The sequence below is a fragment of the Eublepharis macularius genome, chromosome 16, assembly GCF_028583425.1.
Source record: "Eublepharis macularius isolate TG4126 chromosome 16, MPM_Emac_v1.0, whole genome shotgun sequence".
In the NCBI taxonomy this organism is placed as follows: Eukaryota; Metazoa; Chordata; class Lepidosauria; order Squamata; family Eublepharidae; genus Eublepharis; species Eublepharis macularius.
In genome coordinates, this window is record NC_072805.1 from 34,455,760 (window position 1) to 34,469,878 (window position 14,119).

Sequence of the window (14,119 nt, forward strand, 5' to 3'; positions counted from 1 at the left end):
ATAGGATTCTCTATTTCTAGGATTCTCTATTTCTGTCTGCTGCAGCTCTAGTTAATAAAGAAAGCTTGAAGAGTTTAATTTAGTTAAAAACCTTGACTGGACCTCTGATATAAATGCCTGGATGACTCATTCTTAGAGTGTCTCCTGAGTTTAATAAGGGGAACTAGTCACCATGCTTGCAACTGTGCGCACTACAGGAAGTGAGGTAACCGAGGCCAGGATGACAATTCTTTGCAGGATGAGGGCACGTTAAAACAGATCACTTTGCTGAAGGTTGAACTAGGTTTGCCCACCTCACCTACTGCCCACCTGTTGCCCCCAGCTCTGCTCACCTGACCATCGGGGGGAGGCATGAGGAGGGAGAGAAATGCGTGCACACTCTTCCACGCTCCCCCTTCATGCCAGCGATGGAGGAGCCACAGGGCACACTGAAGCCCAGCTAAGTAAAAATTACCCAGCGATTTTTAGCCGAACTGGGTTTCGGTGCACCTGCAGCTCCTCCGTCACATTGGGAAATGATAACATGTTCTGGCACGACGGGGGAGTGTGGGAGAAATGCGTGCACGGAGGGTAAGTACCTCACTGTCCCCCCATTTTGGCCCCTGGGACCCCCGATAACTTTAGGATGAGTACTCACTATTACCCCAGTAACCCAGATATCAAAATAAGCCTAAAGGACTGTGCAAACTGGGATGCAATAAATCACTAATGAGCTGCGGGGGGGGGGGGGGTGGAACTGTGTAAGCCAGGAGATCAAAAATCAGAGCTTTAAACCAGAAGAAAAAGTTGACATTGGAAAGGAAAAGATGGGGTCCTCAAGAGCAGCGTGGAAAAAATGAAGTGAACGTTTCTCATTAAGGTGAATGCTGAGCCTGCAGTAATGGATGATAAGAACATAAGAAGAACCTTCTCAGAACTGACTAGGCAGAATATGTAGTCCACCATCCCATTCCTCATAGCAGCCAGCAAGATGTCTCTAGCAAGCCCATCAGCGGAGCAGGGAGGTGTTTCCTCCTAAGAAACGGGTATTCAAAGGTCAACTGATTGTTCAGCCGTACATTTACATGGCCACCACAAAAACTACTAGGTTAGTGTGGTGGGTCCCACCAATGGATTTTTTTTTTGATAAAGATTTTTATTGAGTAGGTTGACATATATATTCCATACTACATAATATTACTGTAATTACCCCTTTATATATATATATATATGTCCCCACCCCCTTCCCCCTCCCCCTTTTCTTTTTAGACCCCCAGCAGCACTATAACCTCTTTATTTCTTATCATTGTCTCTATTCTAATATTTGTCCCTAATATTAAAGGTAAAGTTCATACATATCTCTATAAATTTTAGTAGTTATCCAAAGACTACAGTTGTCCTCTCACGTCCCAGTTATTTTCCAAATAGCCTTTAAACTTTCCCCAGTCCTTCAAAAATTCACTTGGATTTTGCTCTTTCAACTTTCTTGTCATTTTATCCATCTCCGCCATGTACAATAGTTTTTGAATCCAATCTTCAATTTCTGGTATCTCTTCTTGCTTCCAATATTATGCATATAGTAATCTTGCTGCCACCGTCATATAAAATAGCAGTTTCCTGTCCTTTACATTGACCTTTTCCATATTCAGTCCTAACAGTAGCAGTTCAGGGCTCTTCAACATTTTACTTTTCATAATTAATGACATTTCTGCATAAATCCTAGACCAAAAAAGTTTGGCTTTTTCACACGTCCACCACATATGGTAAAAAGAAGGTTCTACCGATGGATCATGATGCTATACCACTTGCCGAGTAATCCAGCTATACTTCCGCTTAAAGGGTCGCACAAATTAGAACGAAATTGTTCTAAAAGTGAGATCTCGACTAAGGATTAGCACTGAGGTAGAGATCTCCGCCCGTTGAGATTAAGGATCAGAATCTAAGCACCGCCCTTCTGGGTCAGACTGTCTACTCCAGCACTCTTATTTCACACAGAGGCCGGCCAGTTGCTCTGGAGGCCAACAGACAAGGCACAGAGGCTTGGGCCACCTCCGATATCGCCTCCTAGCACTGGTTTACTGCATCTAAACGTGAATCTTCCCTTTAGTCACCATAACACCACACAACAAGAGAAAAGAGCCAACGGGGTTAGAATGTCAGACTAGGATCCAGGAGAACCATGTTTGAATCCCTACTCTTCCATGGAGCCTTGCTGGGTGACCTTGCGCCTCATCTACCTCACTGTATTGTGGCAGGGATGAAATGGAGGAGAGAGGAAGTAATGTAAGCCATCTTGGGCTCCACTGGAGAGAAAGTGGGATATAAATACAGTACATGAATGTGGGCCAAGCTACACATGACGAAAGACACTTGCCTGGCAAGTGGATTGAGTGGAGGGCAAGTGAACAGGGAGAAATACACTTGCCATTCAAGTGTCATTTGTCACTTGTAGCTTGGCCCTGAGTTAATTAACTAGTAGCCACTAAGGGCCAAGCTACACATGACGAATGACACTTGAACAGCAAGTGTATTTCTCCCTGTTCACTTGCCCTCCACTCAATCCACTTGTCGTTCAAGTGTCATTCGTCATGTGTAGCTTGGCCCTCAGTCTGATCTCCCTTTAAAGCCACCTGCTCTCTTTTTAAAGCCACCTAAACTGGTGACCATTGCCACTTCAACAAGGATAACAACAACATTTGATTTATATACCATCCTTCAGGACAACCTAATGCCCACTCAGAGCGCTTTACAAAGTATGTTATCATTATCTCCACAACAAAACACCCTGTGAGGTGGGTGGGGCTGAGAGAGCTCCTAGAAGCTGTGACTGACTCAAGGTCACTCAGCTGGCTTCAAGTGGAGGAGGGGGGAATCAAACCCGGTTCTCCGGATTAAAGTCCTGTGCTCTTAACCACTACACCAAACTGGCTCTCCTGGATCCTGTTGGACCTACCAATATTTGAACCCCATTGCTATTGACTGGGATATCATGAAGGTCAACACATCATAAGAACATGTGGATTAAGGGAACAGTACCTAGACAAGATTCCCAGTGGACCTTCATTACCAGAGAGTCTCCTGTGACCTATATTCCTCCTCTGTGACTCAGCTACCACCAACAGGCATACACCCTTGAGCTTGGTATAGTTTGGTGTAGTGGTCAAGAGAGGTAGGACTCTAATGTGGAGAACTGGGTTTGATTCCCCACTCCTCCACTTGAAGCCAGCTGGGTGACCTTGGGTCAGTCACAGCTCTCTCAGAGCTCTCTCAACCCCACCTACCTCACAGGGTGGCTGTTGTGAGGATAATAACAACACATTTTGTAAACTGCTCTGAGTGGGTGTTAAGTTGTCCTGAAGGGCGGTATATAAATTAAATGTTATTCTTCTTATTCTTATTATTTATAATCCAAAAAACTTGCAAAAGATGTGCAACTGTCATTGAAGAACACACTGTGTAAAAGAAGGAACAAATTCAAAGAAAGGTGGTTATTTCAGGAGGAAGCATTCTATTTTTATAACTCCAACAATAGAAGCTTGTGAAGAAAATAAAAAAAGAACAATGCCACCTCAGCCTTTTCATTTCAAAGATTAAAACAGGATCACAGAGAAAAGAGGCCAACCAAAAGAGAAAGGGAGAGCGGCTTAATAACAAGATTCCCTCAAAACACCTCGGTACATTGACATTCTCTTTCCTCCGATGGTAATGACTTTTTTTTTTTTAGCTTCTTACCCAACTTCCCACTCCTCCCTTCCCAGCCCCCTGTTGCTGCGTGCCATCCCAAAGCTCGAGTATAAAGTTTGGCTTTTGCAGCACGAAGCAGCTGGGCAAAGCTACCAGAGAATGATAATGACCTCAGAAATCTGCTGTTAGCTCGACTACAATAGGGTGCTCAGTCTAGTGGAAAATTGTGTTCATCAGCTAACTCTGCTCGGTTACTAATTGACATTGCCAAATATTTTAAGAACAATTGGAATGCACAAGCAAAAAAAAAAAAATGAAGATCTTAATCCTCAGACTTAATTTTTTTTTGGCCTTTTTGTTCACATACAGCATTTGATGATTATCAGAAAGAAAGAAAGAAAGAAAGAAAGAAAGAAAGAAAGAAAGAAAGAAAGAAAGAAAGAAAGAAAGAAAGAAAGAAAGAAAGAAAGAAAGAAAGAAAGAAAGAAAGAAAGAAAGAAAGAAAGAAAGAAAGAAAGAAAGCAAGCATCATATCATTCTCTATCCTGTGTCTTTGCTGTGCTGTCCAGCATAAAAGCTTTTTTCTACACTCTGTCAATGGGCATAAATATAGGCTGAAATGCATTATTTAAGAAGGAGTTCTGTGCCATGGGGGGGGGGGGGAAACAGAGATACTGAAAAGATTCCAAACCAGCTGATCAAACAGTTGGTGCCAAAGTCAACATGAAGTGCTGTGGACAAGAATAAATTATTATAGTTAACAGTATTTTATTTTCCTTCCTTTTTTAAAAAAAGCATGCATACATATCTATATCTATACAGATATATGGATATAGATATATTTGTGCTTTCATTGATCACACAACTTGGCTTACTTTATTTAATGAACTGGAGGGTCAGTGCATTCAATTACCCCTTTCCTACCATCAAGACTTCAATTATCTCCTCACCAAAATTATAGGCAAACGCAGAAGGTAGTATCCTACTCGGGATAACAAAACGGTATCATTTCTTACTACATTAAGTTTTAATTATTCTGTGAGTCAACTCCTAAGCAAAATCTGGCTGAACTTGTTTTAATACACAATCCCAGAAGCCAACTCAGATAACTGGCTGTCTTAATTGTGGTATTTGATCCTTGTGCTGTATGTCGACTGGTTATCAGGTTTTGCTCATAGAGGGAGCTATAAGCATGAACACTGAAGTATTCTCGAGTCTTCATCTGGAGAAGATGGACACAAACCAACCCAAATGAACCATTTTTAAGCCGTGTCAATTTCAGCGATGAGCTTTCAACATGTGCTTGAACTGTGTTCAGCAATAGGTGCTACTTAGTCCGAATAATAAGGTTAGGATCAGAATGACAGCGTAACAAGTTGCCTGTTGGCGTGCACTTCCTATTAGCTTCCCTTCCTATTGTAAATAGAGTACAACAGCGATAAAAAAAAATGAAGACCAAAAGATGTTAGAAAATACGACCTCTTCATTTGTCAAAAGGTCCGAGTTTTAGCAGCTGATCTTCAGTTAAGTTCTCAGCAGTTTGGAGAGCCAAAGAACAAACACATTTTCTGGTTCATCGGAGTGGTTTTCACATGTTCAGTGATTCAAACATTCTTTTACTCACATAACAAACAGCTGCATACCACATTAGCCGAGCCAGTGACAGTCACACATCTCTGCAATAACTGTTTGATTCCAAACTTGACCCTTTCTTCTTCTCAGTCTGAACTAGACATAAAAAAAAAACAGCCACTCCACTCCCAATCCTCCCTTGCAAAGAATTACAGCAGAAGTCTTTGTTAAGACTTCTCCGCCACTCATTGTAAGCCTTCTTCTCAAGATCTGTTCTAAGAGGCACTGTGTATAAAGGGTTTTTTTTTATGATGAATTCCGAACTACTATCATGTTAAGAGCACCAATTTATATATAAAAAAGAATTCATTGGTTAAGGTCTGAAAAAAAAATAGTTTCTCAGGCCCTACTGACCCAGTTTGCAACAACAAAAAAAGAAACAAGTGATGCAAATTACGTTCTTAGAAACTGGTAGTAATTTCTTAGTAGTTGTCTCAGAGACTGTTTTTTTCCTTTAACTTTTGAAATTACAGACCTCCTTTGTATTCACAGGTAGCAATAACTGTGAAATGATTGATATCTATTTCTTTGGAAACTGTATAATAGGTTAAGAGGTTTTGAAGTTGCTGGTTGTTGTTTTTCTTTTCTCCAGGTTAAATTAATACATTATTTCATCTGGCGAAGAAGTGAACATTCTAATATTTGGCATCTTGCATGTATGAAATGCCTCATCATACAGATGTTAAATTCCCATTCTGAGGCGACGAAGAAAACAATTAGAAATTATTCAACCAACCCGCACAATTGAAAACTGGATCCAGTATGTAAGTTTACAAGTTTGGGATAAACGTTGCTGAGCCTATCAGGCTTCCATCTTCATAAACAGTGAAACTCATCCATTTACCAAATTGCAAAACTGCAGCTGACACTTCGAAAGTATGGACAATACATAAGGGGAAGATATTGTAATACTCTCTATGAATTTGTGATCAGAGAAGATTAAAGATTTAATAGATTGCTTTCACTTATGGTTCAGGCTGATAACCTTAAACCACTTCATTAATATTGGCTTATCCAATAGAGGGAGATGTCCGAAGACACTAGGGTCAGCCAGGGTCTCATAAATACCCTGATCTGGACTCATTTTTAACATGTAATGGTAGAGATTGCCCCTGCCTGCCTCATCTATCAATTATGTTTGGGCACTTGGACACAATACTGGCATTCACAAAGTTGAAGAATGTTGTTGATAAGCAGCCGTCTACTATGAACAGACCGACCATTGGAGGAGTGGAGAGTACCCTCAAGTCATAGCTGACATATGGCAACCCCTGGTGGGGCATTCATGGCAAGACACTAACAGAGGTGGTTTGCCATTGCCTGCCTCTGCAACCCTGGTCTTTGTTGGAGGTCTCCCATCCAATCCAAGGTTGACCCTGCTTAGCTTCTGAGATCTGATGAGATCAGGCTCACCTGGGCTATCCAGGTCAGGGCAGACAGACCATTAATGATGAATTAATAGTTCCAGAATATGATAGGCTGCGGACCACAGGGCTTCTGGAATTCTGAGCACCATCACACCCAAACTTGTTTTTTTTCTCAAATGCAAAGTATTGCATTGACACTTTTGATTGACTAAATCAGGTTGTCAGTATGAAGACAACAAAGCAGTTTGCAAAATATTGCTATGAACTCTCAACAGACATTTTGAAACTTAAAAATCATGGCCTTTCTACAATTAGCAGCCTAGGAAGATAGGCTGTAGTAGGAGACAAAGAAAGGATCCGGTAAGTGGAGTTGGTCCCAATTCTTGCAGAGGGTGCCCAAAGGATCCCCATCTGCCCTGTGGCTTTCACAAAACAAATGAGAAGAGCAATCAAAATGACAAAAATAACATCTCCCTTCTCTGCCACTTGCTTGTTCTAAAGCATGTGTTGAGGAAATGTTCCTCAGGTGAGCATCCTTTGGGGAACCAAATAACCAATACCCCAAAAGGGGGGAAAGCACAAGCACTTTTTTTTTTTTTGCTATCACTCATAAAATTTAAAACGTTGACAAGTGCAACTTGTGTGCAAAAGAAAAATCTTTATGTTGTCATATTGGATTTCCAATCCTCTTAAAACCATCCAAACAACTGCCTGGTATAAAATTAGCTCTCGCCTCTTTCCCCTTCAATCCTACACAGGCTTTTCAAATGTGTTTTTGCCACTAATAAATTGTAAATGAGGCTACAGTCCTGAGAATAGTCAGTGTGTTTCATGGGTATTTAAACAACAGCATTAAGCACTATAGGAATCTGCGGAATGCAGAGGGCAGATTTATGTGTCTTAAGAGTTTCTTTACTGGTTTGTAATAAGCCACCGCCCCCCAAACTCGCACTTTCTTTTATATTAATCTGGCCTTAGAAACAGAGGACACTGGAGCAGAACAAGAACAACAAAAATAAACGGGCATCTACTTAATAACTGTAACAGTGGATTGCCTCCAATGCTAAAATATTTATCGAAACCAGGGGAGGGGGTGAGTCTAAAAAGAATTACCTTCAACAGTCTGCTACCAGATCTTTAACAGTGGGCAATGTAATGCCTTAAGGTCTCTCAAACTGTCTTTCATTTTCTAGACTTAATGGCTGATTGCAGAAATCAATGTTGCCATTAGTAACAGAGTATTTGTTATGGCATGATTTCCTCTGTTGTTAGGGCCTGCAGAATGATTACAATATTAGCGAGGTGCTTTTGTTATAAAAGGGCTGAAGATATAACTTTCAATTTACTATCCATTAGTTCAAGAGTCTAGAAATGAGAGATGAGGCCAGAAATCTTACCTCTCTTTCTGTCTGTCTGTCTTTTCTTAAGTACCAAGAAAGCTCAATATTTTAGATAGCTTCAATGAAACATGATTTTCCTTTCGTTTTTTTGGGTTCACATTAAACACAATGAAATAAAACAAATTCATTTTACTTACTGGCTTCACTGTGTTTATTTAAACTCAGGGATGCATGCTCTGTGGAGGAATATTAATAGGGAACTTATGGGGTTTTTGTTTGGAATGCCATGCATGCCACAATTAATTTCAATCCTGGTCTTTAACAGATGCCACCCGAACATGTGAACTAGCGATGGGCATAAACTGGGAAAATTCCGAACCATGCGGTTCGTGGTTCTTCGCATTTCACAAACCACGAACTTTCACGAACTTGCCCCAGTTCGTGAACCAGTTTGTTCAATTCATGAAAACGTAACTTCCTGGTCAGTAGAACATCTGCAGAAAGCCCACCTCCCCCCGTTGCCTAGGAAACTGATTGATCGGCGCCAGGCTGTCTGCAATGATGAATTGAAATACGAACTAAATGAACCGGGCTATAATTCATCACAGTTCATGAGAAATGAGCTCTCACAAACCGCTGGTTCACAAACTACGAACTGGCCTGGTTCGTGATGAACTTCGGTTCATATTTCAGTTTGCGCCTGTCTCTAATGAGAATCATGTGAAACTGTGAAACATGGGCCCATTAAAACACAAGGATTACAAGAATGGCCACAGGGAGAAGTGAAGTCTTTAGACTGAATGCCTCTACTTGAAAAGGGTGGAAGCATAGGATGGGGGAACTTTGGGAAGGTGGCTGCCAGTTTGCAAGATCTAAGTTCTTCTTTCTCTCCTGTTGCAGGTACTTAACGCCTGGTTATGGCAGGAAAGATGGGATGGCACAGCCTGATCTCATCAGATCTCAGAAGCTAAGCAGGGTCAGTACTTGAATAGGAGATCACAAAGGAAGAATCTGCAGAGAAGGGTACAGGTGAACCACTTCTGCTTCTCACTTGCCTTGAAAGCCCCTTGTTGGGGGTCAATAAAAGTTAGTTGTGACTTGATGGCACTTTACAGACACCTGGCAGGGACACAAAGCCTTGGACATGAGCCAAAGCTAGGGTAACCAGCAAAGGATCAGGGGAGGGCAGGGGCATAGGAGCGGTCATCAGCAACAAGTGTGACATCACTTCCTGGAAAAACCCAGAAATGATGTCATATCATCCTAGGAATTGCCAGAAAAGTTTTCTGTGGTGTTACCACAGAGTTTCTGATAATTCCTTGAGAGGTGTGACATTGCTTCCAGATTTTTCCTGGAAGCGACAGGACACTGTCAGCCCAATGACCTTTAAAAAGCATTTCTTCCACCACCACTGGCAGAAGATCCTTTGCCTTCACCAGTAAAATGGCAACCCTAGCCAAAGAGCTCTCGGCTTGGCCTCTTAGCCCATAATTCACAGGTGTGGCCTAATGGAATTATCCTCGTGGATACTTCCCCACTTCAGGATGTTTTGTATACTTTCTGGCTTTTGATTTCTTCTTTAGATGATGATGATGATGATGATGATGATGATGATGATGATGATGATGATGATGATGATGATGGTGATGGTGATGGTGATGGTGATGGTGATGATGGTAATGATCATAGCATTTGACTTATATACTGCCCTTCAGGACAATTTAATGCCCACTCAGAGTGGTTTACAAAGTATGTTATTATTATCCCCATAACAACAATCACTCTGTGTGGTGAGTGGAGCTGAGAGAGCTCTGAGAGAGCTGTGACTCACCCAAGGTCACCCAGCTGGCTTCAAGTAGGGGAGTGGGGAATCAAACCTGGCTCTCCAGATTAGAGTCCCACACTCTTAACCATTACACCAAACTGGCTTTTCCCTGTGGGGTTTTTTGTTTAAAATTATTTAAATGGTAATCGTATTTTTATTAAGCAGCTTTTGGATCCCTATTGGGATCCAAACTGAGATTAAAATATGCTAAATAAATAAATATATAAATGTCCAAATTAGCATAAGAATAAAAACAACCAATAATATGTACCATCTGAAAGTCCTAGCAGCATTTTTGACATTGAGTATACTGGGCTCACAACATTGTTGGAAGAGTACACAATCTAGCTACCTTGGTTTAGTGCCTGAACGGTTTCATCACGGCCCGAACAGGAGACCTCCCAGAAAGTCTTGTGTATGCCACCCTGAGTTCCATAACGAAACAAACGCAGGATGTTAATCAATAATACCGAGGATAAATAAATGATTCCACTGAACACAGCGTGTACATAATCTAGGAGAATAGCATTGGCCTCAGCATTATGTATGAACCCTGCCCAGCCATCTCAAGCTAACATTGCAAAGAGATTACACATGTCCATTTCACTTGGAGGCAGACGGTCTGCAAGAGAGAGAAACTGAAAATGAGAATAAAAAATAAAATTGTGAAGAAAAATATCCCCCCCCTTCCATGGTTTCTCTCTGTTTCATGAAACCAACTGCTATGCTCCACTTGTGATAGCAGACAAAAAGCTAAATTATCTGATAAATAGAAGGTTAAGAACAGTTAAATGGAAGGTTTTTTTTAAAAAAAAATCAATAAACAATTGTTGGATTTGCACACTAGAACATACAACTTTTCTTGGGAATCTGCTATTTGCAGATGGGAAAAAAGCTTGGAAAGAACCATATGAGGCGTTTCGCCTGAAAAAATAAAAAGTTGGCTTACCTGAAGAGGAAGGTGAAGAAGGATGTGGGCTGTCTTCCTGGGCACTTCCTGTCTGTGACAGACCTCCTCCCATTCCACTTTCCTCGGTAATATTGGAGGACCCCGGCGTTGTCGACCTGCTGACCGACTGAGACTCTTGATCGCTCCCGGACCCCCGGCGTTCCTCGAGGTTCCCTTGAAGGATCTCTTCTTCTGTCTTCCTGTCTCTTTTGTGGACCCTGGAATGAACAACAACTTGGTGGTATGTTCTAAAAACCCTGCCGCAGTCTGGGCACTCAGTTGGCTTCTCTTTCGAGTTACTGTGACTCTGCATGTTATAATCGAGTCCTTGGTTCAGGCCGTGAGACAGAAAATCTCTACTGCTTTCCAAAGGGTCTAGTTTGTTTGACAAGTCTCTCTGATTGCCCATTTTAGTGCTGTGAACCAAATCAGCAGGCATTTTCTGCTTGGAGCCATCTGCTCCGACTAACACATACTCCCTCTTCTCCTTATCAAACAAAACTCCAGCGTTTGCCAAAGTGTCTTCATGGCTCCGTTGTATCTGGTGCTCTTTAGACAAAAAGCCATGTTCCATGGCCATTCCTCTCGCCATCAGCTGCCAAGCTTGATAGCTGTTTACAGGGTCCATCTCAGCAGCCTTAGCGGCAGCCTGTAATCTTTCTATACAGCTGGATTTGAGAGGAGGCACAAGGTTGAGACAGCCCAGTAAAGAATGTTTGTCCCCTTCACCAATGCTATGGCCCATGCCAGCAATCGGGGACAGGAGCTTGCCAAGAACTTCCCTCTCCTTCATGGGCAAATCTCCTTTATTGTAAACCTGAGTCTGCTCACTTAGACTGGCTTTGTCAGGAGGGAGAAAGCCACTTTGCAAACAGGATAAGTATCTCGAGTACAAGTTGGCATGAGCTTCCTGTGTCATGCTGCTGATGGACACAGGTACTTCTGGGTCACTGGGGGATTTGTTTTTCACAGACAGTTTGTTCAGGTGGACCTTCATGTGATTCTTAAGGAACCAAGGCTCTTTGAAGCGCCTCCCGCAGATCTGGCAGCAATGCTCAAAAGAATCCTTGTGCTTCCTCATGTGGCCTTTCAGGAACCAGGCTTGGCTAAAGACTTGGCCACACACCTCGCACCGAAACTCATTGGTGGACTGTTCGCCGTTCCCGTTGGAACCCTGGCCCTGAGCCGATTCGGCAGTTATGTGAGCTTTCTCCACATGGCTGATCAGCTCTTCCTCCTGCGAGGCAGCAAAGTCACACAAAGTACACTTGTAAGGTTTGTGAAGGATCCTGATGTGCCTGTCTAGCTCTTCCCGTTTCTTAAACTTTCCTTTGCAAAAAGTGCACCGAAATCCAGCCGTGGTAGCGACCACTTCTTCCTGTACACTAGCAGGCTTGGGAGAAGGAATGGGGTTAGAAATATCCGGGGTGCTATGGTTAGCGGGCATGGACAAATTGCAGTTGGCGAGGGGCATGGGCTGAGAATGAGGATGTGCTTTGATGTCCGGCCTGGGTTGCAGAAGGCTGCCCTTCATCTGCTTATCCCGCAAGATGGCCCTCTCCTCCAACTCATGCAAGAGCCTGTTCTCCTCTCGAACCCTCCCACGGCCCTTACCAAGGTTTCCCAGCTTGTGAGTGCGCAGGTGAATCTTCAAGTTTCCCTTCTGAGCTGCTCTATGATCACAGTAGGGACACTTGAACGGTTTCTCGCCCGTGTGGGTGCGCATGTGGAGAGACAGGATACTGTTAAAACGAAAACGTTTCCCGCACAGGGGGCAGGGGTATTTTCTGTTCTTCCGGGCATCATCCTCTATGTCACTCATCTGGGACATAATTCCCAGGTTTTGTCCATTCAAGAACTGCTGCAGATCAACTCTCCCATTCAAACTGGTGTCGACCTCTCTATTAAGCTGATTGGCTAACAGAGCCATCTGGCTGCTGATTGGCTGGTTTGCTAAAGACACGTGGCTTTTGTCTTCTAGGAGTGATGCTGTCTTTTCCTCAGGATTCTGCCTGTTTTGCAGCTCTGGAAAGGCATGACTTAGCTGGGATGTTATCTGATGCAGCTTTTGACTCATGGAATACTGTCCATTGAGAATGGTGCTGTTGAGGTGGGCGTCAGCCTCCGGTACTGCTGAAGAAACGCCAAGGCACAAACTAGCTTCCTCCATCCCTGGGAGGAAAAACGAAGAAGAATTTTAGGTTTTGAGCAAGTCTAATTTTATCACAGCAGACCTACCAAAATTTGTTATATTTCAGCTACACGTAATACAAAAGAATCTCTGTCAAAACCAATAAAAAGTATATTAAATGTCAAGTGTATAGGGTACATTTGTGATTACATTTTGTCTTAATTATACAGGGCCTTCATCACACTGCATATTTTCTGATTGCATGTATTAATTAAGATTTTTAAAACGAACACGTTAGCCATTTGAATATCTTGCCGTTAAATAAGTAGCTTTATGCTTTCGTCTTCTTTCAGCCCCCATCCCTGTGAAATTGCACCTGTTTACATGTTCTAATCTATATAAAAAGATAAATGTTATGCCTCTCACTCACTTCCCTTTTTTAAAAAATAGCACAAAAATAGAAATCCATTTATAAAACTTTCAGTCCCATTAAGCATATTCAATAAATTCCACATTCTACAATGAGAAAGATGGTTTTATGATTTGACAGGGGTGGGGGGGAGAGATGCCATGATATTTACTGGTACACAATAAAACACGATAATGTTGGGGGGGGATAAAGTAAAGGACAAGCTTTCGAACAATAAAAGGGATTTTGCTTTAGTCAACAAAAAGTGCAGTAATATCTCATTAAGCTGATTAGTATGCGGCTTAGAAACAGTACTAGGTGCTGTAACACATGATTATAATCATAAAAATCCTTCACTGTTTGCAAGTAAGCATTAACGAGGTATATTAAATTTTAAGGAGACTGCGACTTGCAGCTTTGCAAACCTCTGAGATTAAGAGTTAACCCTTCTGTTCCAAAGCAATTGTCCCTCCATCATTTGGAAAGGATACTTGTCAAAAGGAGTATAAATTATCTCCTTAAATGACCATGCAATCATTCTGATTTAGGGAAAAGTTCCCTGGTTTTAGCCAAGTGTCGTCCTTCTTGCAACTGGTTACAAGAGGCAATGTAAAGGACTCCGATTAGCTTTTTAAAAGCGTTCTCTTCTGGAACTCGATAAAACCCAATTAAAAGCCAGAGAAGGTGTCACAGGAAGCTTCAACAAGTTTAAGTATTTTTAATAACTTTCTCAATATACGGTAATGAGTACAAATGGTACCTACAAACTGTGCACTGCAGAAAATTAGAACTCAAAGCTGTTT

General features: G+C 42.0%; 1 protein-coding gene across 1 annotated transcript in view; it reads right to left on the minus strand.

Moving 5' to 3' along the window:
• Positions 1-12,946, minus strand: part of ZNF536 (zinc finger protein 536) — a 297,354-nt gene extending 284,408 nt beyond the window's left edge. The window contains exon 1 of the mRNA XM_055000789.1: positions 10,777-12,946. Within this exon, the coding sequence (XP_054856764.1) occupies positions 10,777-12,946 (2,170 nt within the window). The remainder of the gene's footprint in view (positions 1-10,776) is intronic.
• Between the last annotated feature and the right edge of the window lie 1,173 nt (positions 12,947-14,119).